General features: G+C 36.8%; 2 protein-coding genes across 6 annotated transcripts in view; one reads left to right on the top strand and one right to left on the bottom strand.

The window, feature by feature from the left end:
- Positions 1–1,085, bottom strand: part of ORC3 (origin recognition complex subunit 3) — an 86,043-nt gene extending 84,958 nt beyond the window's left edge. For all 5 annotated transcript variants that reach the window (XM_049896917.1, XM_049896897.1, XM_049896907.1 and 2 more), the window contains exon 1: positions 997–1,085. In XM_049896917.1, coding sequence (XP_049752874.1) covers positions 997–1,020 — 24 coding nt within the window. In that variant the 5' untranslated portion in view covers positions 1,021–1,085. The remainder of the gene's footprint in view (positions 1–996) is intronic.
- A 101-nt stretch (positions 1,086–1,186) lies between these two features.
- The window catches only part of RARS2 (arginyl-tRNA synthetase 2, mitochondrial), a 57,205-nt gene continuing 32,543 nt past the window's right edge, over positions 1,187–25,848 (top strand). Inside the window, exons 1-6 of the mRNA XM_049896995.1 lie at positions 1,187–1,270; positions 5,059–5,132; positions 9,885–9,987; positions 11,317–11,400; positions 23,602–23,699; positions 24,785–24,840. Coding sequence (XP_049752952.1) covers positions 1,235–1,270; positions 5,059–5,132; positions 9,885–9,987; positions 11,317–11,400; positions 23,602–23,699; positions 24,785–24,840 — 451 coding nt within the window. The 5' untranslated portion in view covers positions 1,187–1,234. The remainder of the gene's footprint in view (positions 1,271–5,058; positions 5,133–9,884; positions 9,988–11,316; positions 11,401–23,601; positions 23,700–24,784; positions 24,841–25,848) is intronic.

The following is a 25,848-nucleotide window of genomic DNA, read 5'->3' as shown; positions in this document are numbered from 1 at the left end:
AATATAAATATAATAGTTTTACTGTACATGGTACAGAGCAGCACAGTCCAAAACAACTTTCTGCAATAATAGAAATGTTCTATATCTGTGCTATCCAATATGTTAGCCCGGTACATGTGGTTATTCAGCACATTCGATACAGTGCCAACAGCTAGTGGTTAGTGGTTACTGCACTAGATCACACAGCTCTAGAATTTATTTTTGCCAAATACACCATCATGTCTTGCAATTACTTGCAATCTAGGCAGTCCTTATTAAGCAGTCAATATGATCACACACACATTACTTTTCATTCTCATTTTTCATAACTCTTCCTGTTACTCTACTTTCTGATTATACTGGCTATTCAATTTCATTAATATTACATTCTACGTTTATCCGCTGGGCCAAAGCACACGCTCTTCTTTTACAACAGCTCCCCCACCCCATCCTTTGCCTGACGAACTTTTACTCAGTTTTCAGGTATTGGCTAAAATCTCACTTTCTCAAAGGGGCCTTCCTTGACCACCACACCCCCTCAAAAATTTTTTTTAGGTTCTTCCTATCCTTTTGTTCTCTCAGAACTTCTTTCTTGTTAACACTTATGACAATTTGTGATAACCATTTTAAATGTGTAGGTTCAATGCCTTTTCTGAGGGTAGAAACTGGGTCTATTTTGTTTAACACAGTATTTCGAGTGCTTAACGGAGTGCTTAGCGCACAGCAAATATTTATGAGGGAAAAAAGAAGACAGACTGGAGTACATCCCGGGACATCCCACTTCCACAAACCAGAAATTAAAAATCCTCCTAACCAGACGGCTAAGGCAGTTTCCGTGTCCTCACTCCCTCAAGCAAAATAAGTTGGCCTCAACCGGACCTGGGTAGACGCCTCAGTTTGGTCCGCAGCTCCCTCCCCATCAGCCGCAGAACCAAGGCCTACGTAACCTCCGTTTCATCCCTTCTCCACAGGGAATGAGACAGTGACGAAACCCCACTGGCGCCAGCCGCCACGTACCTTGGACACCGAGGAGGTAGCCATGGTTTCACCGGACCGCGGGATTCCAGATGCACTCAGGATTTCCCGCGCGCCCTCGCGGCAGAAGGGCAGAGGTTAGAGGCGGGCCATACGAGTCTTTGATTGGCTGATATCGTCCCCGGGGGCGGGCTTCCGGCGCGCGGAGGCGTGGCGTCCAGGAGGGGGCGGGGCGAAACGCCCAGGCAGACCTACAGGAAGAGCCTCTGTGTAACAAGACATGGCGTGCAGTTTCCGCAGGTCCATCGCTTCTCAGGTACGAACTCCGGAGCGAGCGGGAAGAACGAGCTTCCCCGCGGAGCCCGACCCCGAAGTCCTTTCACCGCAGCGGATCGCTTCTCAGTCAGTTAGAGGGCCGCTAACCTCCCTAATCTTGTTTGTTTCTCTCGCGTCCTTCCCCTTCTCTGGAGCTGCTGGAGCTTGCAGAGGCAAATCCGTAGAGAGGGACAGGGTGAAAAGTAAACCTTGAAAGACGTGTGGATTTTGTTCCTCCCCACCGCACAGCTTTGCATCCTTTACTTGGATGGGAAGTTATTAGACCATAATTAGGTCCTATAGTAGTGTTCCTTGTTGTTAGGTGCCTTCGAGTTGATTCCGACTCACAGCGATCCTACGTACGATAGAAAAAAACGCTGCCTGGTTTTGCTGTCCTCACAATCATTGTTACCTTTGAGCCCACTGTTGCAGCCACTGAGTTAGTCCATTTCGTTGACCCTCTACTTTAGCAAGCATAAAATTTTTTAATGTCCTCCAGGGACTGGTCTCTCCTGATAACTGTACAAAGTACGTGAGGCCAAGTCTCACCATCCTTGCTTCCAAAGAGCATTTTGGCTGTACTTTTACGAAGACAGTGAAGTTGCTAATGGCTGTAAATATCCATTTGAAAGGATCTAATTTAAAAGCTGATTACTTCTCTTGCAGCCTTTGGCAGCATGTCCTAGCATTATTTTTATTAACTCCAAAGGTACATGAGACCCTGTTTTTTATTCAGAACCGTATTTCAACAACTAATAAGAAGGGATGAAAAACTGCAACAAAAGTCTGCAGTTCATCAGAAAGAAATTTTAAAACTCATCGGCCACCTATGGAATTTTACAAGGGAACTCCCTCTCCTTTTTTATTAATGAATATAGTTTGCCTGGCATAAAATTCCCCTTAGTTCATTTTTACAGTGTTTCTGAACATTTGTGAGGAAGTCCCTCTGCCTTTTATTAGCACAATGGTATGCACATGTTGTTGTTAGGTGCCATCGAGTCGCTTCCAGCTCATAGTGACCCTACCTACAACAGAATGAAACACTGCATGGTCCTGTGCCATCCTCACATTGTTATGCTTGAGCCCATTATTGCAGCCACTGCGTCAACCCATCTCAATGAGGTCTTCCTCTTTTTTGCTGACACCCTACTGTACCAAGCGTGATGTCCTACTCCAGGGACTGGTCCCTCCTGATAACATGTCAGAAGTGTGTAAGAAGTCTCACCATGCTCACTTCTACTAAGCATTATGGTTGTATTTCTTCCAAGACAGATTTGTTTGTTCTTTAAGCAATCCAGGGTATATTCAATATTCTTCCTCAACACCATCATTCAAATGCATCAATTCTTCTTTGGTCTTCCTTATTCATTGCCCGCTTTCACGTGCATATGAGGCAATTGAAAACACCACGGCTTGGTTTAGGCACACCTGAGTCCTCAAAGTGTCATCTTTGCTTTTTAACACTTTAAAGAGGTCTTTTGCAGCAGATTTTCCAGTGCAATACGTCTTTTGATTTCTTGACTCCTGGTTCCATAGGCGTTGATTGTGGATCTAAGTAAAATGAAATCCTTTACAACTTCAATCTTTTCTCCATTTATAATGATGTTGGTTATTGGTCCAATTGTGAGGATTTTTGTTTTCTTTATGTTGAGGTGTAATCCATACTGAAGGCTGTGATCTTTGATCATCAGTGCTTCAAGTCCTCTTCACTTTCAGCAAGCAAGGTTGTGTGACCTGCATATCGCTGGTTGTTAATGAGTCTTCCTCCAATCTTGATGCTGCCTTTTTCATATAGTCCACCTTCTCGGATTATTTGCTCAGCATACAGATTTAAAAAGTATGGTGAAAGGATACAACCCTGACACACACCTTTCCTGATTTTAAACTGTAGTATACGTGCAATTATATAGATATAGTACTTCATATACAGTCCACGTGCCAATTTTGTCCTTTTTTTCAATAATGTTTTGGGTTTTTTTTCTAGTACAGGATCACAAATTTTCGTGTGATTGCATGTATACTGGTGCCTCCAATTCCTTTTTAGGCTCTGAACCATGAATGCAAGTGCCTGCTGCTGCCATTCCCCAACCCCCCACAGGCTTGGGTTTCTGCTTTCTCTGGTCTGCTAATTTAGTAGCACTTCCCATCTGTTTTCCATCTTCAAAATTTTGTTGCTTTCATCTTCTCCAGTATTTGACTTGTGGGTTTATGCTGGTTTTTATTCATTTGCTTTCACTTTATATGGATTTTAGTAAGAAGTGACTATAATCCCATGTATTCTCTCCCATATGTAATCGGGAATTTCTGTTTTATAGCTTTAATACCAGTTACTAGTATTACTTTACCTGAATTTTTACTTTTAAATGTATTAAAGATTTGCTGTTGTTATTGTTAGGTGCTGTTGCGTTGGTTCCAGCTCATCTCACTCATAGTACATGAGATGAATTCTTGCCATCCTCACTTCTAAGGAGCATTCTGGCTATACTTCCGAGACAGATTTCACCAACACCATAATTCAAATGCACCAATTCTTTTTCAGTCTTCCTTATTCTTTGTCCAGCTTTCATATGTATCTGAGGTGATTGAAAGTACCATGGCTTCGATCCAGGTGTACCTTAGTCCTCAAAGTGTCATCTTTGCTTTTCAACACTTTAAAGAGGTCTTTTGCAGAAGATTTGCCCAATGCAATATGTCGTTTGATCTCTTGACTGTGGCTTCCATGGACGTTCACTGTGGATCCAAGTAAAATGAAATCCTTGGCAACTCAATATTTTTACTGTTTATCATGATGTTGCTTATTGGTCAAATTGTGAGGATTTTTGTTTTCTTTATGTTGAGGTGTAATCCACAGTAAAGGCAATAGTCTTTGATCTTCATCAGGTCCTCTTCACTTTCAGCGAGCAAAGTTGTGTCACCTGCATATCTCTGGTTGTTAGTCTTCCTCCAATCCTGATGCCATGTTCTTCATATAGTCCAGCTTCTCAGATTATTTGCTCAGCATACAGGTCGAGTAAGTATGGTGAAAGGATACAACCCCGACACACACCGTTCCTGATTTTAAACAATGCAGTATCCCCTTGTTCTATTCAAATGCCTTCTTCTTGGTCTATGTACAAGTTCCGTATGAGCACAATTAAGTGTTCTGGAATTCCCATTCTTTGCAATATTATCCATAATTTGTTATGATCTACACAATTGATTGCCTTTGTGTAGTCAGTAAAACACAGGTCAACATCTTCCTGGTATTCTCTGGTTTCAGCCAAGGTCCATCTGACATCCATAGTGATAGCCCTTGTTCCACATGCTCTTCTGAATCCAGCTTGAATTGCTGACATTCCCTGTTAATGTACTGCTGCAGCCACTTTTGAATCATCTTCAGCAGAATTTTACTTTTGTGTGATGTTAGTAATACTGTTCAATGATTTCCACATTCTGTTGGATCACCTTTCTTTGGAATGGGTGCAAATACTGATTTGCTACACTGTAAAACAACTCAGCAGCAATTTTAGGTGTTTGCCACTTGCAGATTTGGGCCTTAATCTAATGCTGTTTGATTTTTCTTGGTGTTGGACTAAATGTTCTGATTACACTGAGATTAAATATCTCTTTATTTACAGTATATTTTGGCTCGGTTGAGGACTATTAGCGCCAACAAACTGTCACATGTACACTTGATATTGACCAAAAACATTGGATTTTTTTTTTTTTAACCAAGTTCAGTAGTACTTAACTGAACATGAATTTTGAACAATAGATCAACAATTCTCTTTCTCTGTTTTTTGTTTTTAGCTTTCCAGGGTGTTGGATCTTCCACCGGAAAACTTGATCAAGTCAATATCTGCAGTTCCAGTTTCCAAGAAAGAGTTAAGTATAATGTTTGTAACCGTCTAACCTGTTGCTGATTTTGTTGATAGGCAGAACACACAGGAAAAAAAAAAAACAAAACACAAAATTTGCTATCCTTCAGGTTATAAAAAATATATATATCCTTCAGGTTATAGAATAGATAATTCCTGAAATTAACCATAAGATGTGACTGTGTATATTCAACCTTTTTTTCATTGACTTAAATAATAATAATAAAATCTGTATTTTAGATGTGGCAAATTATATTAGTACTCACATATTAATTGTTTTGATGCTTGTTTATGTTAGCGATTATAATTATGGCAAAATAAGAAAAATTAGAGTTAAGGTTGGCATTTAACAACAAATAATAGAACTGGAATTTTTCCTGAACTAAAATTGCAGTTGGAATCTCAGGTTTTTTGAGGAGATCTTAAAGACTACTATCCAATGCTTGAATACTGTTACACCATTTTTCTCTAGGGTTTTTGATTTTGTTTTTCCTTCTTATTTCACTTTTTTCTTGAGGACTCCCAATAATAGAGAACTAGTGGTTACCCAGAAAAGACTACCTATAACTCGTAGTTCCTTCCTTGGATGTGGGGAGATATCTGTATCTTTATGAGTTTGATCATTCTAATTCATATTAGTTTGCCATTTGGGTAGAAAAACTTCAGTAGTTGGATAAAGTATCCTCTCAGTCAATTAATAATGACTAGAAGTTAACCAGATAGGAGAATTTGAGCCCTAAGCTTGGAGAAGATGTAAAGAATAATTATCAGTACCCTTATGTCAGTGTACATTATCCCCTTAACTTTGTCAGGACTTTAAAGTGGAATAGAATGAATACCCTTATTCCCAGAAGAGGACAAAGAAATAAGTGGAAAAGGAAGAGAAAGTCTACATTTGACAGGGTATACCTGGCCTTGTAGTAAAAGAGAGCGCTTGCAAAATGGCTTGCTGATACTTGTATGTTGAGTCTAAGAACAGAGGCAATCACTGACCAAGGGGGCCTCATAATTATATGTAAATTGAGGTAACATTCCAAACCAGTTACCTGTTTTGTAAAATCTACAAAAGTCATTCTGTGTGCTAGGGAGAATATCTCAGTTTTACTCGTTTTATGTTTCAAAGGTTTTCAATAAGCTGAATTATCTTGGTCCATCTTGTGAATAAAATATCCTTTACCTTCTTGGAGCTCCTTTGGAAGCTCCACCTTAATAATCTGAAATACTAAGACTTTGGCCTGTAGAAAATAAATTTGCAGGAGGGCTCAAAATTTTTCTGGGCTATAATCTAAAATTCTGCATTTTAAATTTGCTTGAAGGATCCGCTACTATTTTGCCATAAGGAACCCTAGTATTCTTTATAGTACTAAAGGCAAGTTATCTGGTCTACCTTTCTAACTTTATTCTAAAATACTATTAAGTTGCAGGAGAATTAAGAAATATTGTTTTTGTTAATATGGCTTATTTAATATATAAATCAATTTTCTCAAGTCTCCTAATTCTCTTAATTAAATTTTCAACTATAGTGAAATTCCTGTATAATACTGATTTAGTAAACAGAATTACCATATTTTATGCAAATAGCACACACCTTACAAGTTTTTTTGCCAGCTGCACGACCCCTTCCAGCATTATTTTCATAGGCTCGCTATATTTGGGCGCGCTACTCCGGAAAATACTATAATGACTTTGTTATAAACCAGTAATACTGAAGGCTATGTGTGGATTTCACAGTAACACACACCACCACAGCAACTCCTCAAATGTAGTAAGAAAGTAGTTAATTGCTTTTTAAACATATTTCTTAAGATAATAAACAGTATGAAAGTTGAGAGAATAATGAACCCCTCTGTACCCATCACCCACCGTCATCAACCAACACACGGCCAGTTTCATTTCATCTATACTCCTACCCATTCTCCTTCTCCACATTGGGTTGTTTTGATGGCTACTGCATCTTACAGCCAAGTTTTAATGTCTTCTTAAAGGTTTTTTTAAAAATTAATTTGTTTTTTCTATCACAAAAGCAAAACAGATAATCTCCTTAAGAAAATTCAGGAAACTGTGAAGAATAAGAAGGGAAAACAGTTCCCAGTAATCTTACTACAGTAAGACAACTGATACTAACAGTTGGTATATCTTATTTTATTTTTGTCTTTGTATATGTTTTGCAGCCTTTAAAAAACAGTTTCCTAAATAGCTATAAAACCTGCTCAATGTATGATTTTTTTTTTTTATCCTTTTTCACTTGACATCTTTTTTTTTTTTTGGTAACTATCACTGTTAGTAGTGGCTAAATATTCTAACATTAACCCTGTTCATGGACATTTAGGTTGTTACCGTTCAGACTTTATACATAATTCACATACAAGAATCACCTCTTTTAATAGTGCAGAAGTTCCTTGTAGGTTTATAATGAAAAGCTCTCAAAAGGGAAAACTGGGATGAAGGTGAAGTCCGGTTGATGCGCACTTCCCTGAAGCGTTTACCTCTCTCTTAGGGCTTTCTTTTCTGAAGCCTTTCTTACTGGCAAATAACCCATCACATAATTTCAGAATTTATGTTTTACATATTCCTAGATGAACAAATTGTTGTTAATCATTGTTACTAGACCAAAAGGTGACTTTTTTTTAATCCTCTTGCCACTGAACCAATCGGAAATATTTGTGATTCTATTGACATAATAAATTTTAAAAATTTGATTATACTAGTATGTTATTCATGTCCAGAATAAAATTATAGATGCCATCCTAATATCCATAATTTTTTAAAAACTATCCAAAGAAAATCATTTGGACTGTTACGTTTCCTGAATGTTTGAGAGGCATGCTCTCTCATGCTTGTGGTCAAATTAAACCTTTTTTAAAGTATTCTAACTATGTTTCAAAAGTCATGATCTAATCTTTGGTATATTGAAATCTTTATAATTTTAATTAATATTGTTATATAGGGCTTACTTTTAATTTAATTTTATTTATTTAAATATCTGTGTGTTCGTGTGCTACTCTGTCCTGCTTTGTGTGTTATTCCCATCTCATTAAACTAATTTCTTCAGTTCCCACTTTATTTATTGGTACAGCTACTTGACTAAACTATCAGAATCCTTTGGTAAGAATGAATACGATAAATATATTCAAGCTTTATATGAATTTCTGCAATTAATTTTTAGAAAATTGAATTGTAATGTCTTGGTTAGCGAATAATCTGAGAAAAGTAACAAAGGGTATAGTTTGCCTGCCAAGCCAGTGTGTGAAGAAGTACAGACAGACTAATTCCCCAGGAATCAATACTGGTCTTATTTAATGTTTTTATTTAACATTAGAACTAGAATTAGTATTATTTAACCAGGACTTGACTTACCAGTAACTCTGTGAAGTAGTTACCAACATCATCACCACTTTACTGAGGTCCAAAGAGGGCAAGCAGCATGCCGAAGACCATGCACATACTGATTGGTAGGTGGATTTGGGTCAGTAGTCGCAGCTTAAATGTCAGGAAATGAGTTCGGGTTGGTAAATGCAATTCACGCTACACTGCTAGATACTGGATTAAGACTCAGGATGATTCTTAATGGTCATCATAGAGTAGGTTCTTTAATGTGATGTTAAGCAGAAGCCACACAAGATATTTTAGGCATATCCCTAAATTTCAGGAGTGACATGAAAGAAGTCACTTATGCCCCCTCCAAAATATGCCCTTTTGTTCCAGTGACAGATGGGCTAGACAGACAATGGATCAACCCACTTATTCTGCCGGTAGAGTCTCATTCCCTGGCTCCTTATTAAACATCAGGAGGTGTTCAGTAATAGGTCAGTATAGGTAGTTAAATATAGATGTTTATAGATTGAGTTCAAAAAACTTTTTTTTACACCTTAAACTATTTCACCTCTCCAGAAGTGTTTATAGAGAAAAATGTAATGAGCACTCATGTGCTTATTTTCCATCGTTGTCAGGTCTTTTCCCCAAATTCACTTCAGTTTTTTTTGCAGTGGAGAGGGCACAATCTTGATTCTTTTTTTTTTTTTTTTTTAAATAAAACATGGATACTGTGGAAGCTACCTGTATACATACTGATTCCATTCCCCACCGTTTTTGCCTAAAAATAGAAATAACTGCTATTATGAAGCAAATGATTGTTTTTATTAATTGGTTGCTTTGTGTTTGTTTCTCTGTTGCTTTGTTTTTGCACTGTTTCATCCTCAACTCAATGAAAAGGACAAATGGCAGTGGCTAAAGTGTCTCTTTAGTGAACTACTGAGTATTAAGAATAATATTCTTTTTCTTATGTTGAAGATTTAAATCGTAGCATTTTAAAAATATCTGGCTTTGTTTTAGAGATATAAATGGTCACTTGAAGGGACCTTGAAATAGGGAAGTATTATAGAAGAGTTCAAGAGGTGTAGGTGGTTTTTTTTTTTTTTTCCTTAGTCTTTTTATTAGCCTGTAGTAGAGTTTTGTTTAATTAACTTGTCAGACATCAGTTTTCACATCTATAAAATAACTGTTGTACCTGTCTCACAGAGATAACATAAAGCGAGTTAGGTAATAGAAGAGGAAGAATTTTATAAAATGATAAAAGATAACAGTTCTAAATAAATAAAAGGTTTTATTTCTAATTTCCTTGCTTTTTTATTTTCAAAGCATACCACCTTCTAATAAAATTGTGTTGATGTGGAGAACCCCAAGTGATTAAAATCTTTGTTATGCTAATAATATTTTAAGGTAACAACAGCTTTTTCCCATTTCAATGCCTGTCTTTAGAGAAGAAGCTGATTTTCAGCTTTCTGTGGATTCTCTATTGGAAAACAAGAGAGACCATTTAAGACCAGACATTCAAGATCAAGCCAAGAGACTGGCAGAGAAGGTACCTTAGCACTATTATGTCTTTTTGACATTATAATAAACCTATTATTTTAAAGAAAAATACTCTGCAGGCTATCTCAACCATAATAATGAATTTAATAGTGTTTCTTTGTTCAAGACACCTTGGAAAATGTCTAAATTCGTTTTAGCCCTGTACTGTAAGGTTTTAGGGTGGTTTTTCAAATTATTTATAAAGGATTCCTCTTGAGCTGACATTGTTCAATTTGTTGATTAACTACTTAAAGGAGGACTGAAGTGTTAATTAAGTTTACAGATTGAAGCTGGATGGACTTGGATTTAGAGAACAAGCTTGGTAAATTAGAACAGTGGGTTGCAATTTTTTAAATGAGTTTCTGAGATGAACTTTAAAATATAAAAAGAAATGATTAGATGTAAATAGAATCATGATTGCAGAGAAGAGGTGGTTAGATGATTTAATAAACCTCTTTCTAATTTCTCTGATGGGTTTGGCAGCTAAAAGAAGAATTGAAAGGATTGTATACAATGGCCAAATCTAAATCGTTCATGTTACATCATCAGAAAAGGCAGATGTTGGGTAAGGTTATTTTGATAGGTTTACGACATCTGGGTACGCTGAAGAACTGGAGCAGCAAAAGTCAGTATCTTAGGAAATGACATTTAATTAATGAGAGAGTATAATAAAGGAGCTTTGGTAGCTGAATAAATATTTATGTGATCGCAAAAATCACCACATACTTTTATCAGGAAGTATACCAGGAGTAGAGTTATTTCTAATTAAAATGTTTAGACCCTTTACCAGATCTCTTGTGAATTCTCAAAAATAAAGAGTAGTGGCTCTTCAGTGGCAACAGGGATCTCTTCAAGTTCCCTAGGTTTATCAGGTACTTTGAGCATCTAGTAGATTAAAAACTGAAGGTATATGCATAGAAGACAGTATTTAAATTATTTACATGTTGGTGTAAATGCTTTAGTGTAGGCTTCACATAGTGTCTTGTCCTATGACTCTGAAAGATAGGTAAGATACAAATTGTTCACTGCATGTCAGCATAGGCAGGGCAGGGGATAGAGTGATATGCTCTTTCTTCTATGTTAGATGAAGAATCTGAGGAGAGGGAAGGAGGAAGAGAGACTCTTTGAATGCAGAACAGTATTCTAGTCAGGAAAAGAGGAAATTGTGTTTAGAGGAACGGGACTGAAGAGGCTAGCTAAAGTCCAGTTGCAGATATATTGACTACAAGAGAAGATTCACCTGCTGCCTTCGTAAGCTGTTTTTATCATATTAGAACTACGTATCTCATTAGGCATATTTTATAACATACATGTTTTACTTGATTTGTTGTCTTTTCAGCTCAAATGTGATACAGTGGTGAGTGAAATCAGCACTGGTCAAGGGACTGTAAATTTCAAAATAAACAGAGAGCTATTAACAAAGGTAAGAATGAGTTTTATTCCAGCCATCATGCTTTCACTGTCTCTTTAGCCGTGGTGGTCTTCCTGTAGCTCTTGAACTCACTGTGTCTCCTCTTACCTCAAAACCTTTACACACGCCAATGCCTCGGCCTGGAGTACCTCCCCAAGGTAAGTCCTTGTCCTTCAGCTTTTGATATTTCCTTTCTGACCCCCACATTTATATGTTCTCTCACAGAGTACTGTGTGTCTCTCCTTTGAAGAACTTATCACAGTTACTGTTTTGCTTTTTTTTTTGACAATTTCCTAAGTCAAATCATGGCCCGAGCAGGGACGCTATTTAGCTAGTGACAGCTATGCCAAACAAAAATCACATTAACAAATTCTAAGCTTAAAAAAATGATTTGGAAATTACTACAATGATTTGATGAATGATTTGTATTATAATATATACCCTTTGTTCATTATTTATGTGTGTGTATGAATTTTTTTTTTTAGGTTATTTCAAGAATAAAGGAAAATATATTAATTTTTTCTGTATTAATTTATATTTTGTATCGATCACTGAATATTTTAATACCATGCTGCCTGTAGAATAGATAAGGAGCCCTGGTGGCACAGTGGTTAAATCCTCAGCTACTAACCAAAAAGTGAGCAGTTGTAACCTACCAGCCACTTTGTGGGAGAAAGGTGCGGCAGTCTGCTTCTCAAAATATTACAGCCTTGGAAACCCTATAGGGGCAGCTCTGCTCTGTCCTGTAGGGTCGCTGTGAGTTGGAACTGACTCAGCAGCAGCAGGTTTGGTTTTGGTTTGGCAGAATAGATGGAATAGGGATTATTAGCCCTGTTTCATATTTATCTTTTCCATAACTTTTTATCATGTAAATTTTAAAACATACAGAAAAGCTGAAAAAACAGTACAGTGGACACTCAGATACTCATCACCTGGATTCAACAATCGTTAACCTTTTGCCATAATGTCTTTCTTTGTACATGTATGTTTTTGAGTCATTTGAAGGTGAGTTGCAGCCATCATAACTTCACTCCTAAACATACAGCCTGTATTTTCTAAAAATTAGGAAATTCTCTCACATACTCAATACCATTTTTGTGCCTAAGAGAACTCAATAGTTTTAATTAAATTTGTATTTGATTAATGCCTATTGCCTTTTATGCTCTAATTTCCATGAGGGCTTATAATGTGTTTATCTTAGCCTCCTAGCACAGTGCCTGGTATGTAGTAGGTGCTAGATAACTTATTTGTTGAATAAATGAATGGACTCTGTATTGAAAACAAGAAAAATGTTAGAAATGGTTTCTGCTCTCTGGTAGCCTGTAATTGTTGGAAGCATAAAATGTATATAGAAGAAGCCATAAGCAGCTCCTTATTTTAATAAAACAAAAAATACTGGAAACTAATGGCTTATACAATAGGCGTAAGAAAGTTCAGAGATGGAGAAATCAGGATGGCATAGAAGGATTGGGGAAATCGCAGAGAGGAGTTGGGTCTCACTTCAGCGAAGCCTTGAAGGACAGATAATCCTGCAGTGGTACCTGGCCTTTTGTTGAGAGTTTCATCTTAACTGAATTCTATAATTTATCACAATGCGGGCTTTAGTCTGTTACTTTAAGAAACAAAACAAAAACCACATGTATCGTGTAGATCAGGCTTAGTAAATGCTGCAGACTTGAAAATAACTATAAGGCCAAAATTTTTAATTATTTTGCTTCTTGCCAAGGTTATACAGCTTACAGACGTTGGCCCATCAACCCTATAATTCCCCTGAAGAAGAGTTATTAGTATTCTATGCTTGTCTCTGGATCTTTGAACTTTTCTCCTATTTTCACTCTTTACATCAAGGTAAATTAGTTAACCCAAAATCAGCCACAAGGACAAGAAGAACAGATGTTTTGACCTTGTTAAAAAGTGCCTACAACCTGCTGAGCTTTTGATAATATTTTATGTCAGCTTAGGGAACCAGGGAATCTAATTTTCCATTTTTAAATAAGTGACTCTTTCTTCTAATTGCTGTCTCAGTTTTTATGGAAGTAGAAATGCAGTTCCCCAAAGTGTGCTCCAAACTTCTGGCCACTTGATCAGCAGAAATATTCCTTTTTTTTTTTTTTTCCCTACCCCTGAGATCGGGAAATGGACTCCGGTAGACAGAGTTTAGCCTTTATAGCCAGCTTAGCTGAGAGACATGTGGTCTCTATTTTGAAGTGAGGCACATACTTAATATTTTAAAATTACAATGGCTGTGAATTTTCGTGCTTTATTAAACTTCACAAACTATAGAATTTTCTCTGGTTTAAGCATGCCCACTAGCTTGTTTATTAAAAATCTGCCTAAATCCTTCTGAATTTTCAGATCATATCAAGAAAAAAATTCAACCCTTCCTAGAACTATTCTGAAAACTTTTTTTCTTTTTTGAACATTTAAAAGTTCTCAGCACTAGGATGTAACCGGTGTTCTATGTCCAGTACTCCTCAGGCAGATAATTATTAATTTGGCATTGCTTCTACATGCTTCGCCTCCCATAGAATATATCTCTTCATGCACTGCAAACTGAATTATTAGCACTGGTAGCACCAGTGGTGATTAAATGTTAGCTTAAGCTTGGTTCACTAATAGTGGTTTAAAATGTCTTCACACAGATCATTCTCAGAGTTAGTAGATTGTTCGTAAAAGATTGTATATCCAGTCAGAGGAAACCCTGGTGGCGTAGTGCTTAAGCTACATCTGCTAACCAAAAAGTTGGCAGTTTGAATCCACCAGGCGCTCCTTGGAAACCCTATGAGGCAGTTCTGTTGTGTTGTATAGGGTCAATATGAGTCAATCGACTCGAAGTCAACTGGTTTGATTTTTAATTTTTTTTTTTAAATCCGGTCAGAATGAAATTAAAAGCAGTAGGAACTACAAATTTCTGGGGCTAGATAATAAATTTTTCAAAGCTAGAAATTGATGTGATCCATTTATTTTTAAAAAGTGAAAAACTTGTTTTGGTAGAAAACCTCCACCTATTAGTAGCTTGCTGACTTTCAAGAGAAACTGTAAGTTGAGCGTTAGCTAACTCAATTAAGAAGGGGTGGGGAGACATGAGCCTAACCAAATAGAAAAAAATGTAAACAAAACCCTGTTTCTTAGGTGTACCTCAGAAATACATAACGAATAACATCATTTTATTCCACATGCATTTTTTCATTTGCCAAATTCAACCTTGCATGCTCTACAAAAATTACAGAAAGGCAGAAAAAAAGATACTAATTTAAACAGTTCCAGTTTTGCTCATTATTTCATTGACTGTTTTATGCCCATAGGCAGTAGATACCTTTCAAGCTAGGTGACTGAACCCACAAAAACAATGTGTGAATGATTTTAAGTACTTTTCAACTATTGATCAAAGAATTGACCAGGCCAGGTAGGTAGTGATAGCATCCCTAGAAATCCTCATAAGAACCATAGAAAAATATTGATCAATGAAGAGTTAGATTAAATGATAAAAATCATTCACAGAAAAAGATGATGGAAGTAGACAAACAGAAGGTATCAGCCATTTTGGAATATTTGTTAATTGTTCCTGTTCTCAAGAGGAATGTTCAGTTTCTCTCCGTTAAGAATGGTGTTTTCGCTGTTGGTTTTGTATGGATGCCCTTCATTATGTTGAGAAATTTCCCTTCTATACCTATTTTATTTAGAGCTTTTATCAGGAGTGAGTGTTGGACTTTATTGAATGTCTTTTCTGTGTCAATTGAGATGATCATGTGATTCTTTTATTTATGTGGTAGATTACGTTGATTGATTTTCTAATGTTGAACTATCCTTGCATACCTGGTATGAATCCCACTTGGTTGTGGTGGTGGTGGTTTTTTTTTTTTTAAACGCCAAATTTTACTGGCTAGAATTTTGTTGAGAATTTTTGCCATTTATATTCATGAGAGATATTGGTCTGTAATTTTCTTTTTTTGTGTGTGGTGTCTTTGCCTGGTTTTGGTATAAGGGTTATACTGACTTCTGGGAATGAATTTGTAAGTATCCCTTCATTTTCTATGTTCTGAAATAGTTTGAGTAGTACTGGCGTAAGCTCTTCTCTGAATGTTTGGTAGCAGTAAAGCAATCTGGGTCATGGTTTTTTTATTGTTGTTGTTGGGAGTTTTGTTTTTTTAATTACCTTTTCAGTCTCTTGTTGTGAGTCTGTTCAGATTTTCAACATCATTTTGTGTTAATTTAGGTAGGTAGTTTGTTTCTACAAATTTGTCCATTTCTCCTAGGTTTTCAAATTTGTTGACGTACAGTTTTTTATGGTACTGTTATGATCCCTTTTATTTCTGTTGGATCTGTTGTTATGGCTCCATTTCATTTCATATTTGGATTATTTGCATCCTCTCCTGTTTTTTCCCCACATGTCTGTCAGCTTGTCGTATTGTGGGGGCTTTCATGTTGCTGTGATACTGGAAGCTATCCCACCAGTATTCAAATACCCGGAGGGTCACCCATGGCGGACGGTTTCAGCTGAGCTTCCGTACTAAGATAGACTAGGAAGGATGCAGCAGTCTCCTTCTGAAAAGATTTAGCCAGTATGAATAGCAGCGGAATATTGTTTGATATAGTGCCAAAAGATGAGCCCCTCAGGTTGGAAGGCACTCAGAAAACTAGGGAAGAGCTGCCCCCTCAAGTAGAGTCGACCTTAATGGCGTGGACGGAGTCAGGCTTTTGGGACCTTCATTTGCTGATGTGGCATGACCAAAATGAGAAGAAACAGCTGCAGACATCCATTAATAATCGAAACATGGAATGTACAAAGTATGAATCTAGGAAAATGGGAAGTTGTCAAAAATGAAATGGAATGCATAAACATTGATATCCTAGGCATTAGTGAGCGGAAATGGACAAGTATTGGCCATTTTGAATTGGACAATCATATGGTCTACTATGCTGGGAATGACTACTTGAAGAGGAATGGCATTGCATTCATTGTCAAAAGAATGTTTCAAGATCTACCCTGAAGTACAATGCTGTCAATGATAGGATAATATCCATACACCTACAAGGAAGATCAGTTAATACAACTATTATGCAAATTCACACACCAGCCACTAAGGCCAAAGATGAAGAAATTGAAGATTTTTACCAACATCTGCAGTCTGAAATTGATTGAACACGCAGTCAGGATGCACTGATAATTACTGGAGGTTGGAATGCAAAAGTTGGAAACAAAGAAGAAGGATCAGTAGTTGGAAAATATGGCCGTGGTGATAGAAACGATGCCGGAGATTGCCTGATAGAATTTTGCAAGACCATCGACTTCTTCATTGCAAATACTTTTTTTCGCCAATGTAAATGGTGACTATACACATGGACCTCGCCAGATGGAATACACAGAAATCAAATTGACTACATCTGTGGAAAGAGATGATGGAAAACCTCTATATCATCAGTCAGATGATATCTGGTCAACGTTCAGCCATTTTAGGAGGTACCATATGAGCAGGAACCAGTGATACTGAATGAAGAAGTCCAAGCTGTGCTGAAGGCATTGGTGAAAAACAAGGCTTCAGGAATTGACAGAATACCAATTGAGGTGTTTCAGCAAAGAAATGCAGCGCTGGAAGTACTCACTTGTCTATGCCAAGAAATTTGGAAGACAGCTACCTGGCCAACTGATTGGAAGAGATCTGTATTTATACCTATTCCCAAGAAAGGTGATCCCATCAGATACGGACATTATCGAACAATATCGTTAATATCACATGCAAGTAAAATTTTGCTGAAGATCATTCAAAAGTGGCTGCAGCAGTATATCCACAAGGAACTGCCAGAAATCCAAGCTGTTTTCAGAAGAGGACACAGAACCAGGGATATCATTCCTGATGTCAGATGGATCCTGGCTGAAAGCAGAGAATACCAAAAAGATGTTTACTTGTGTTTTATTGGCTATCCAAAGGCTTTTGACTGTATGAATCATAACAAATTATGGATAAAATTGCAAAGAATGGGAATTCCGGAACACTTAATTGGGCTCTTGAGGAGCCTGTACATAGATCAAGAGGCAGTTGTTCGAGCAGAACAAGGGGATACTGCATGGTTTAAAATCAGAAAAGGTGTGTCAGGGTTGTATCCTTCCACCATACCTATTCAGTCTGTAGACTGAGCTAATAATCCGAGAAGCTGGACTATAAGAAGAAGAATGGGGCACCAGGATTGGAGGAAGACTCATTAACAAGTTGTGTTATGCAGATGACACAACCTCCCTTGCTGAAAGTAAAGAGGATTTGAAGCACTTACTAATGAAGATCAAACACCACAGCCTTCAGTATGGATTATACCTCAACGTAAAGAAAACAAAAATCCTTACAACTGGGCCAATAAGCAACATCACGATAAACGGGGAAAAGATTGAAGTTGTCAAGGATATCATTTTACTTGGATCTACAATCAACACCCATCGGAGCAGCAGTCAAGAAATCAAAAGACCGATTGCACTGGGCAAATCTGCTGCAAAAGATCTCTTTAAAGTATTGAAAAGCCAAGATGTCTCCTTGAACACTATGTTACTCCTGACCTAAGCAATGGTGTTTTCAGTCGTCTCCTGTGCGTGTGAAAGCTGGATGATGAATAAGGAAGACGGAAGAATTGATGCCTTTGAATTGTGGTACTGGAGAAGAATATTGAATACACCATGGACTGCCAAAAAAATGAACAAATCTGTCTTGGAAGAAGTATGACCAGAATGTTGCTCAGAAGCAAGGATGGCGAGACTGTGTCTCACATACTTTGGTCATGTTGTCAGGAGGGATCAGTCCCTGGAGAAGAACATCATGCTTGGTAGAGTGTCAGCAAAAAAGAGGAAAACCTTCAATGAGATAGATTGATACCGTGGCTGCAGCAGTGGACTTAAGCATAACAACGATTGTAAGGATGATGCAAGACCAGGCAGTGTTTCTTTCGTTCTGGTTGCTGTGAGTTGGAACTGACTCGATGGCATGTAACAACAAACAGCAACAACTGTTTTTCTTTCTTCAATTTGGCCACTGGTTTGTCAATTTTGTTGATCCTTTTAAAGAACTAACTTTTGGTTTTGTTGATTCTATTTTTCTATGCTCTCATTTATTTCTGCTCTGATCTTTATTATTTCCTTTCTCTTGGTGGCTGTGGGCTTCTTTTGCTCTTCTCTGTTTGTTAGAGTTGTATAGCTAATGTTTTGATTTTGTCCCTTTTTTGATGTGTGCATCTGTTGCTGTAAATTGACCTCTGAGCGCTGTCTTTGCTGTGTCCCAAAGGTTTTGGTATGATGTGTTTTCACTCTTGTTTGAGTCTAGGTATTTTTTTATTCCATCTCTGATTTGTTTTATTACTTAGTGGTTTTTAAGCAGGGAGTTATTCAGTTTCCATGTAATTGATTTTTTTCCCTTGCTTTTCTTGTTGTTAATTTCTACTTTCATGGTGTTGTGATCAGAGACGGTACTTTGTATTATCTAAATATTTTGGATTTTGTTGAGGTTTGCTTTGTGACCTAAGATGTGGTCTATCCTGAAGAATGTTCCATGTGCATTGGAAAAAATACGTACTTTGCAGCTGTTGGGTGGAGTGTTCTATATATGTCTATGAGTTCAAGTTGGCTGATTGTGTCCTTTAGATCATCTGTATCTTTGTTGAATTTCTTCCTAGATGGTATGTTCTTTACTGAGAGTGGTGTGTTGAAGTCCCCTATTGTTATTGTGGAACTGACAATTTCATTTTAGTGCTGTTAGAATTTGTTTTATATATTTTGGAGCCCTGTCATTGGGTAGGAAACCTTGGTGGCATAGTGGTTAAGTGCTACGGCTGCTAACCAAAGGGTCGGCAGTTTGAATCTGCCAGGCGCTCTTTGGAAACTCTATGAGGCAGTTCTGCTCTGTCCTATAGGGTCGCTTTGAGTCAGAATAGACTTGATGACACTGGGTTTGGTTTTGGTCATTGGGTACATGAATGTTCATTATAGTTATGTCTTCGTGATGGCTCATCCCTTTAATCATTATATAATGCCCTTTTTTTGTCTTTTATGGTGGATTTTGTTTTAAAGTCTATTTTATCTGACATTAGTATGGCCACTCCTGCTCTTTTTTGGTAGCTGTTTGCTTGATATATTTTCTTGCATCCTTTGATTTTTTAAATAAATTTGTGTCTTTCTTAAGTTTTATCTCCTGTGGACAGCACTTTGATGAATCCTGTGTTTTTATCTGTTCTCTCACCCTGTGTCTCTTTATGGGTGCATTGAGACCATTGACATTCAGTGTAATTATTGATAGGTGCGAATTTATTGCTGTCATTTTGTGGCGCTGATATTTTCTTTGTTCCCCTTACTCTCTCCTGTGCTGAATTTCTTTTGTTTGTGGGTTTGTTTGTTTTCATTTCCTTTGTTTTTATAGATTTTGTTTTTACTGAGACCTTGTTTTTCTTCTTTATTTTGATGAGTAGGTTTGTTAACTGTCTTTGTAGTTACCTTGAAATTTACCCTTATCTTCCTAAGTTTGAACCAGTCTTTTATTACTTGGTATCACTTTGCCTTCCTCTCCATTAGAAAGTTCTATACTTACACCATTTATTCTCTCTTTTATTGTTCTGACGTTGTTGTCATTTACAGACTAATTTCTGTGGTTCCCTGTTGTAAATCTTTTAGTTTTGATTGATCCTTGAGAATTCATTTCCTAGGTTAGTATCTGGCTGGTGCAGTCTTGTGTCCTAGATTGAGGCTGTCACCTGATGTTGTTTGTTCTCAGACTGAAGAACGTCCTTTAATAATTCTTGTAAGTTTGGTTTGGTTTTTATATATTCCCTTAATTTCTGTTTATCTAGAAATGTCCTAATTTCACCATCATATTTGAATGAGAGTTCTGTGGGATATATTACTTTTGGTTGGCAGTTTTTTCCTTCCAAGGTTTTGTATATGTCATCCCATTGCCTTCTTGCCTGCATGGTTTCAGTCAAGTAATCAGAACTCAGTCTTACAGTTTTCCCTCTATATGTGACTTTTTGTTTTTCTAGAGCTCCTCTCAGGGTTCTTTGTCTTTGTTTTAAGTGAGTGCCATTATGATATGCCTTTGTGATTTTCTTTTGGAGTCTATCCTGTGTGGGGTTTGTTGAGCTTCTTGGATGGTTAGCTTTTCATCTTCCATGATATTAGGGAAGCTTTCTGTCAGCAGTTCTTCTGTGATCTTGTCTGTGTTTTCGTTTTCTCCCTCTGTTCTGGAACTCTGATCACTCACAGATTTTTGCTTTTGATTGTATTCCATGTCATTCTCAGGGTTTCTTCATTTTTGTTTGTTCATTTTTCTGATTTTTCACCTAACAAAGTGGTATGCAGTTATTTGTCTTCAAGTTCACTGATGCTGTCTTTCATTGTTTCAGATCTGCTCCTCACACTTATGACACTCTCCATTTCTGAAATCTTATTGTTTATCTTTTGGATTTCTAATTGCTCTTTTTGTATGATCTTTAGTTGTGAATTTATTTTGACATTTTGTTCCTGTATTATTTTCCTGAATTCTTCTATTGTTTTGCCTGTCTTTTCTATGATTTTGTCTATGTTTTCCTCATTTTTGTCTGCTTTTTCCTTCGACTCTTGGATAGTTCTGAATATAGAGTTCCAGTGCCTTTTCTTCTACTGGAAAGTCATCTGGTGTTTTATTTTGGACACTACTGGAACCATCCTGTTTTGTTCTTTATATGTTTTGAAATTATCTGCTGTCTTGAAGACATTCAGTAGTTATTTTCTTTGTTTATTGATTGTAGATTTGTTTGTTTCATCCTGTTTTTTTGTTTTGTTTTGTTTTATTTGGTTATGTTTGAGCAGGCAGGCTGCAAGTTCTTTGTTGTTTGCCTGTGTGTGGGCACAATACTTCTCACCACCTTTTCCAGTAGGCAGGGCCAATTGCTCAGCTATGGTGCAGCAGGGCAGGTCCAGTGGATGCTCTGTCTCCTGCTGGGAGCTCCATGAAGCTGCTTTTCTGTACTCCCTGTCTTCTGATCTCCAACAGGAGTCCAAGATGGCCAATCCGTGCTGAGTTAGCTGATTAGAGAGCTCCACTCTGTAGCTCTCCTTGCTCTCTATTATCTATCAGTTTCTTACTCCTTTCAGTGCTTGGTTGAGTTCTTTATCTCTTCATTTGATGCTTAGGATTCTAGCACTGATGTTTGACTCTGTTTTACTTGCTTTTTCAGGTCTTTGCTATGGAGGGACACCATAGTGCTTCTGTCTGTAGTGCCACATTGGCTCTACCTCAGGAATTAGAGCTTTTAAGATAGTCTTTTATTGAAGATACTTTTTTGTGTGTGTGCCAGAGAAATAAGTGAACCTACGGTCATTTGCTAAAGAGAATTCGAAAATTTTTCTATTAACCATCCATTACATAAAAAGAAATAGAAAGTAAACAGGTTGATAGACCTTAAATTTAGAATAATTTGAATATTGATTCCTTCTCACTAATATTTATCTCCTTGCTTCCAATCATTTTGTCACCAGTCATCTTTCAGTAGTTAAAGCGCTCAGCTGCTAACTGAAATGTCAGTGGTTCAAACCCACCAGCCAGTCCACGGGATAAAGATGTGGCAGTCTGCTTCTGTAAAGATTACAGCCTTGGAAGCTCTGTGGGGCAGTTCTACTCTGTCCTATAAGGTTGCTATCAGAATCGACTTGACAGCAGCTAGTTGGTTTTTTTTTTTTTGGTTAATGTAGGGTAAGCACTATTCTATTTAACATCTATCTATATGTTGTATTAGTCCCTTTTCTGTATTTCCTACTGCGTGGTGGGAATGAAGAGAATATTCATCTTCTCTGTGTCCCTGGGGAAATACTTTTTCTGAACCTCAGTTTTTGTATCTGTTAAATGGGAAATACTGCCCATCTTAGAAGATCATGAAGCTTTAAGAAAACATAGAAGCACCTAGTCTCAAACCTAGCAGTTTGTAATGCTTCTTGAATATTGGTTGTTTTGTATTGTTTTGTTGCCTGCTCAGTTTAGTGATCATCTTAAGCAATTCTTATGTTAATAAAATTCTTCACATCATAAACTACATTTTTTTAGGACTCAAATTCCAGTGTGTGAAGCTAAGCCACTGTAAGAGTAAATATAAGGTTATCATAGTAATTCGAAACCCTACACTATAAAAAACTGCATTATCACCGTTAGCAAAATAAAGTAAGAATTTTGTGAACTATAATACTGTTAATAACTAGAAACCTGGAATATGTTTTGTAAGTTTCTGTGAGATTTTCTTGTTTTTTAATTAAATGGCCAGTAGACATTTGTATTATAATTTTTTACTTGTCTTCTACCATTACTTGTGATAATTAGTTTCACAGAAGCAGCAGCATCGTGTAGTAGTTAATGGATACTGCTTCTGATCTTGTTGTTACTCTTTCCTGTGAGACTTTTGACAGTTACTTAGCCTCTCTAAGCTTCAGTTTCCTCATCTGCTAAACATCTACAGCATCAGTTATTACATTAATAGACATGAACATGTAAAAGGGCCTAGGACCGCCAAAGATGTTAACCCTTGTTATTGCTACTCTGACTGGCCTTAGTAACAGGAGAACAGGGTGGTGGAGGTGGTGGTGCTATTGCCGCCACTGCTGTAAAATTCTCATTTCTATAAATTAGTATTAGCAAATTAAAACCAAAACCAAAAACCCATTGCTATCAAGTCGATTCCTACTCATTAGCGACCCTGTAAGAACAGAGTAGAACTACCTGTAGGGTTTTCAAGTCTGTAAATCCTTACAGAAGTAAACTGCCACATCTTTCTCCCATGGAATGGCTGCCGCGTTCAAACCACCAACCTTTTGGTTAGCAGCTGAGCGCTTTAGCCACTGCACTACCAGGGCTCCTCCTCTTACTCTTACTGTCCCTTAAATGACTCAGCAAGGAAATAGGTAGTGATTGGTGGATCAGTGATGGGTATAGAATTCAAGAATAATACTGTTTGCTCTTTCTTGAACCCAAGATTTAATTAAGAAAAAAGGCAGACTCCTTAACATGGCAGCCCCCTGACTTGGAGACCCAGGAACAATGTTAAATTGAGATTCTAGAACAGACAGAACAAATAGGTTTCATTTTACATGCCCACTGTGACCTGGTCATAGTGGCTGCCTGGATTAGCAAATTAGGAACATTTAGTTCCCAATAACAAAGTAATTAAGAAAAATTGCAGTTTTTTCCAGTCACTAAATCTCATACTTTTACATTTTAGACAGTGTTACAACAAGTAATCGAAGATGGTTCAAAATATGGATTAAAAAGTGAACTTTTCTCTGATCTTCCCCAGAAGAAAATAGTGGTTGAATTCAGGTGAGTACCTACCCTTCTTGTGTGTTGGCTAATCAAGCTGGCTGGGCAGCTGAGGGTTTTTTCATTATCTTCTGGGGTCTCACTGAATTACACATGGAAAAATTGAAATCCATTGAGGGATCATAGTCTTTAGTGCCTGTCATCCAGTGTCTGAAAAAGCAGTTTTATATATATTTTTTCTGGTTTTTCTCATGGTTTAAAAGCAGAAGGGTAAATCTAGTCCCTGTCACTCTATCTTGGCTGGTAGTGGAAGAATACTTGCTGTTTAACCCTTTAGAAGGACATTTACTTTGTTTTCAAATGATTAAGTGAACATCCTTGTGGTTTCATAATTTCACAGTTATGTACATAAATCTGTGAGATCAAGTTTTAAAATTATAAGACCCTTAAAAAGGGAATATAACAAGGCTTTGGAGTCAGATGACCAAAATTTAAGCTCTGACTTTACTGCTTTTAGTTAACTACGTTCAAGTTAATTTATCTAATTTTTTTGTATTGAAAAAGTTACAAAATTTTCTAACATACACAAAACGAAGAGAATAGTATAATTAACCCCCAAATGCTCATCACCCAGATTCAAGATAAACATGTTGATTGAGTAGTTGGAGTGATGAATCAGGTTTCTCATTATTTTGGAAAGTTTTATGCATAAATATTTTACATTTTAATTTCTGATACAGTAAGTATTGATACATATTATCCATATAAACAAAATTTCCTTGAGATCCTTAGTAAGATTTGAGAACCACTGGACTGAACTTAGTTCCCAGTAATCTACATTGTTTACATCAAATCAGTATTTCCAGATTTCTTCATCTTTCTGTAATATTTAAGTGTATCTGCTTCATAAGTGTACCACTTCTGTGCATGGTACATCCTCATGACCCACAGGTTCAATTTCACTAAAGAGGATTCTTTCTGAGTTCTGTTTTATCTTTGTTCTAAATTTCTAATTTTTAACTTAGCTTTGCCCTAAATTACCTTGGCCCCCAATTAGGTTAAACTATGGAGGCATGACCTAGTTCATTTTTAGAACTGCTTTTTTTTTTTTGTAACAGAAAAGTAACATTTGTAATTTGTTGCAGTTCACCTAATATTGCCAAAAAATTTCATGTTGGACATTTACGTTCTACCATCATAGGTAAGTGTCATTAGTTTCACATAAAATACCAAACATGGAATTGGGGCAGTCTTTGATAATGCAATCCAATGGTTTAATGCTTAAATGACAAAAAAAAAAAAAAAACTTCAAATTGATGTGAGCCTTGTGCTAACTAAATATTACATGAAATGGGAAAAAAATGGTTTAGAAATGGACAAAAGAATTTAGTTCCAAAACAGAAAGATTAAATCAGGGAATCAATTTTAACTGGCCTGTATGTTACGATTTTATCTTTATAAAAATATGTATACATATGGAGAAGAACTGAAAGATGTAAAAATGAAAGTAGTTATGTGGGAATTATAGTAATTCCCCCAACTTTTTTGTGTAGATTTTATATTAGAAAAGAAACTCAGTCTCAGTTGTGAGTACTAACTGAAACATTTAAGACTGAAATTAAAATGATGCTATTCTAATAAAGACTGATTCCTGTAGTATATCATAGCTATAATGCTTCAGTGTATTATGTGTTCATGACTTTTGTTTACTTAAAACATGCATGTTATGTAGTAGTGCAATTTAAAAATTGAAATTAAATTTTTATAATGTTAGAATTGGAAGGAACTTTGGAGGCCAACTCACATAATCTGTCTTCTGTTTGTAGGAATCTGTATATTGCATACTTGAGAGAAAGTCATTTACCTTAAATTTGAATAATTTTAAGAATTGGAAAGATTGGTACTCTGTAGCATAGATTATTATTGAACTGGGGTCAGCTCTTAGTGTTAACAAAGTTTTCAAGCAGTATTTTAAGAGTGGAGAGGACAGAGCGTGATGAAAAAAAGTGGTGCAGTTATTCTATAAAAGGAAAGTCACGTGAATAAGTCAAAAGCACAGGAGTGAGTAAACAATGAGTTGTCATTGTTGTTAGGTGCCACTGAGTCAATTCTGATTCATAGCTACCCAGTGTGACAGAGTAGAACTGCCCCATAAGGTTTCCTAAGCTCTAGTCTTTACGAAAGCAAATCGCTAGGTCTTTCTCCCATG

The sequence above is a fragment of the Elephas maximus genome, chromosome 1, assembly GCF_024166365.1.
Source record: "Elephas maximus indicus isolate mEleMax1 chromosome 1, mEleMax1 primary haplotype, whole genome shotgun sequence".
Classification (NCBI taxonomy): domain Eukaryota; kingdom Metazoa; phylum Chordata; class Mammalia; order Proboscidea; family Elephantidae; genus Elephas; species Elephas maximus.
This window is presented reverse-complemented; position numbering and strand designations above follow the sequence as displayed.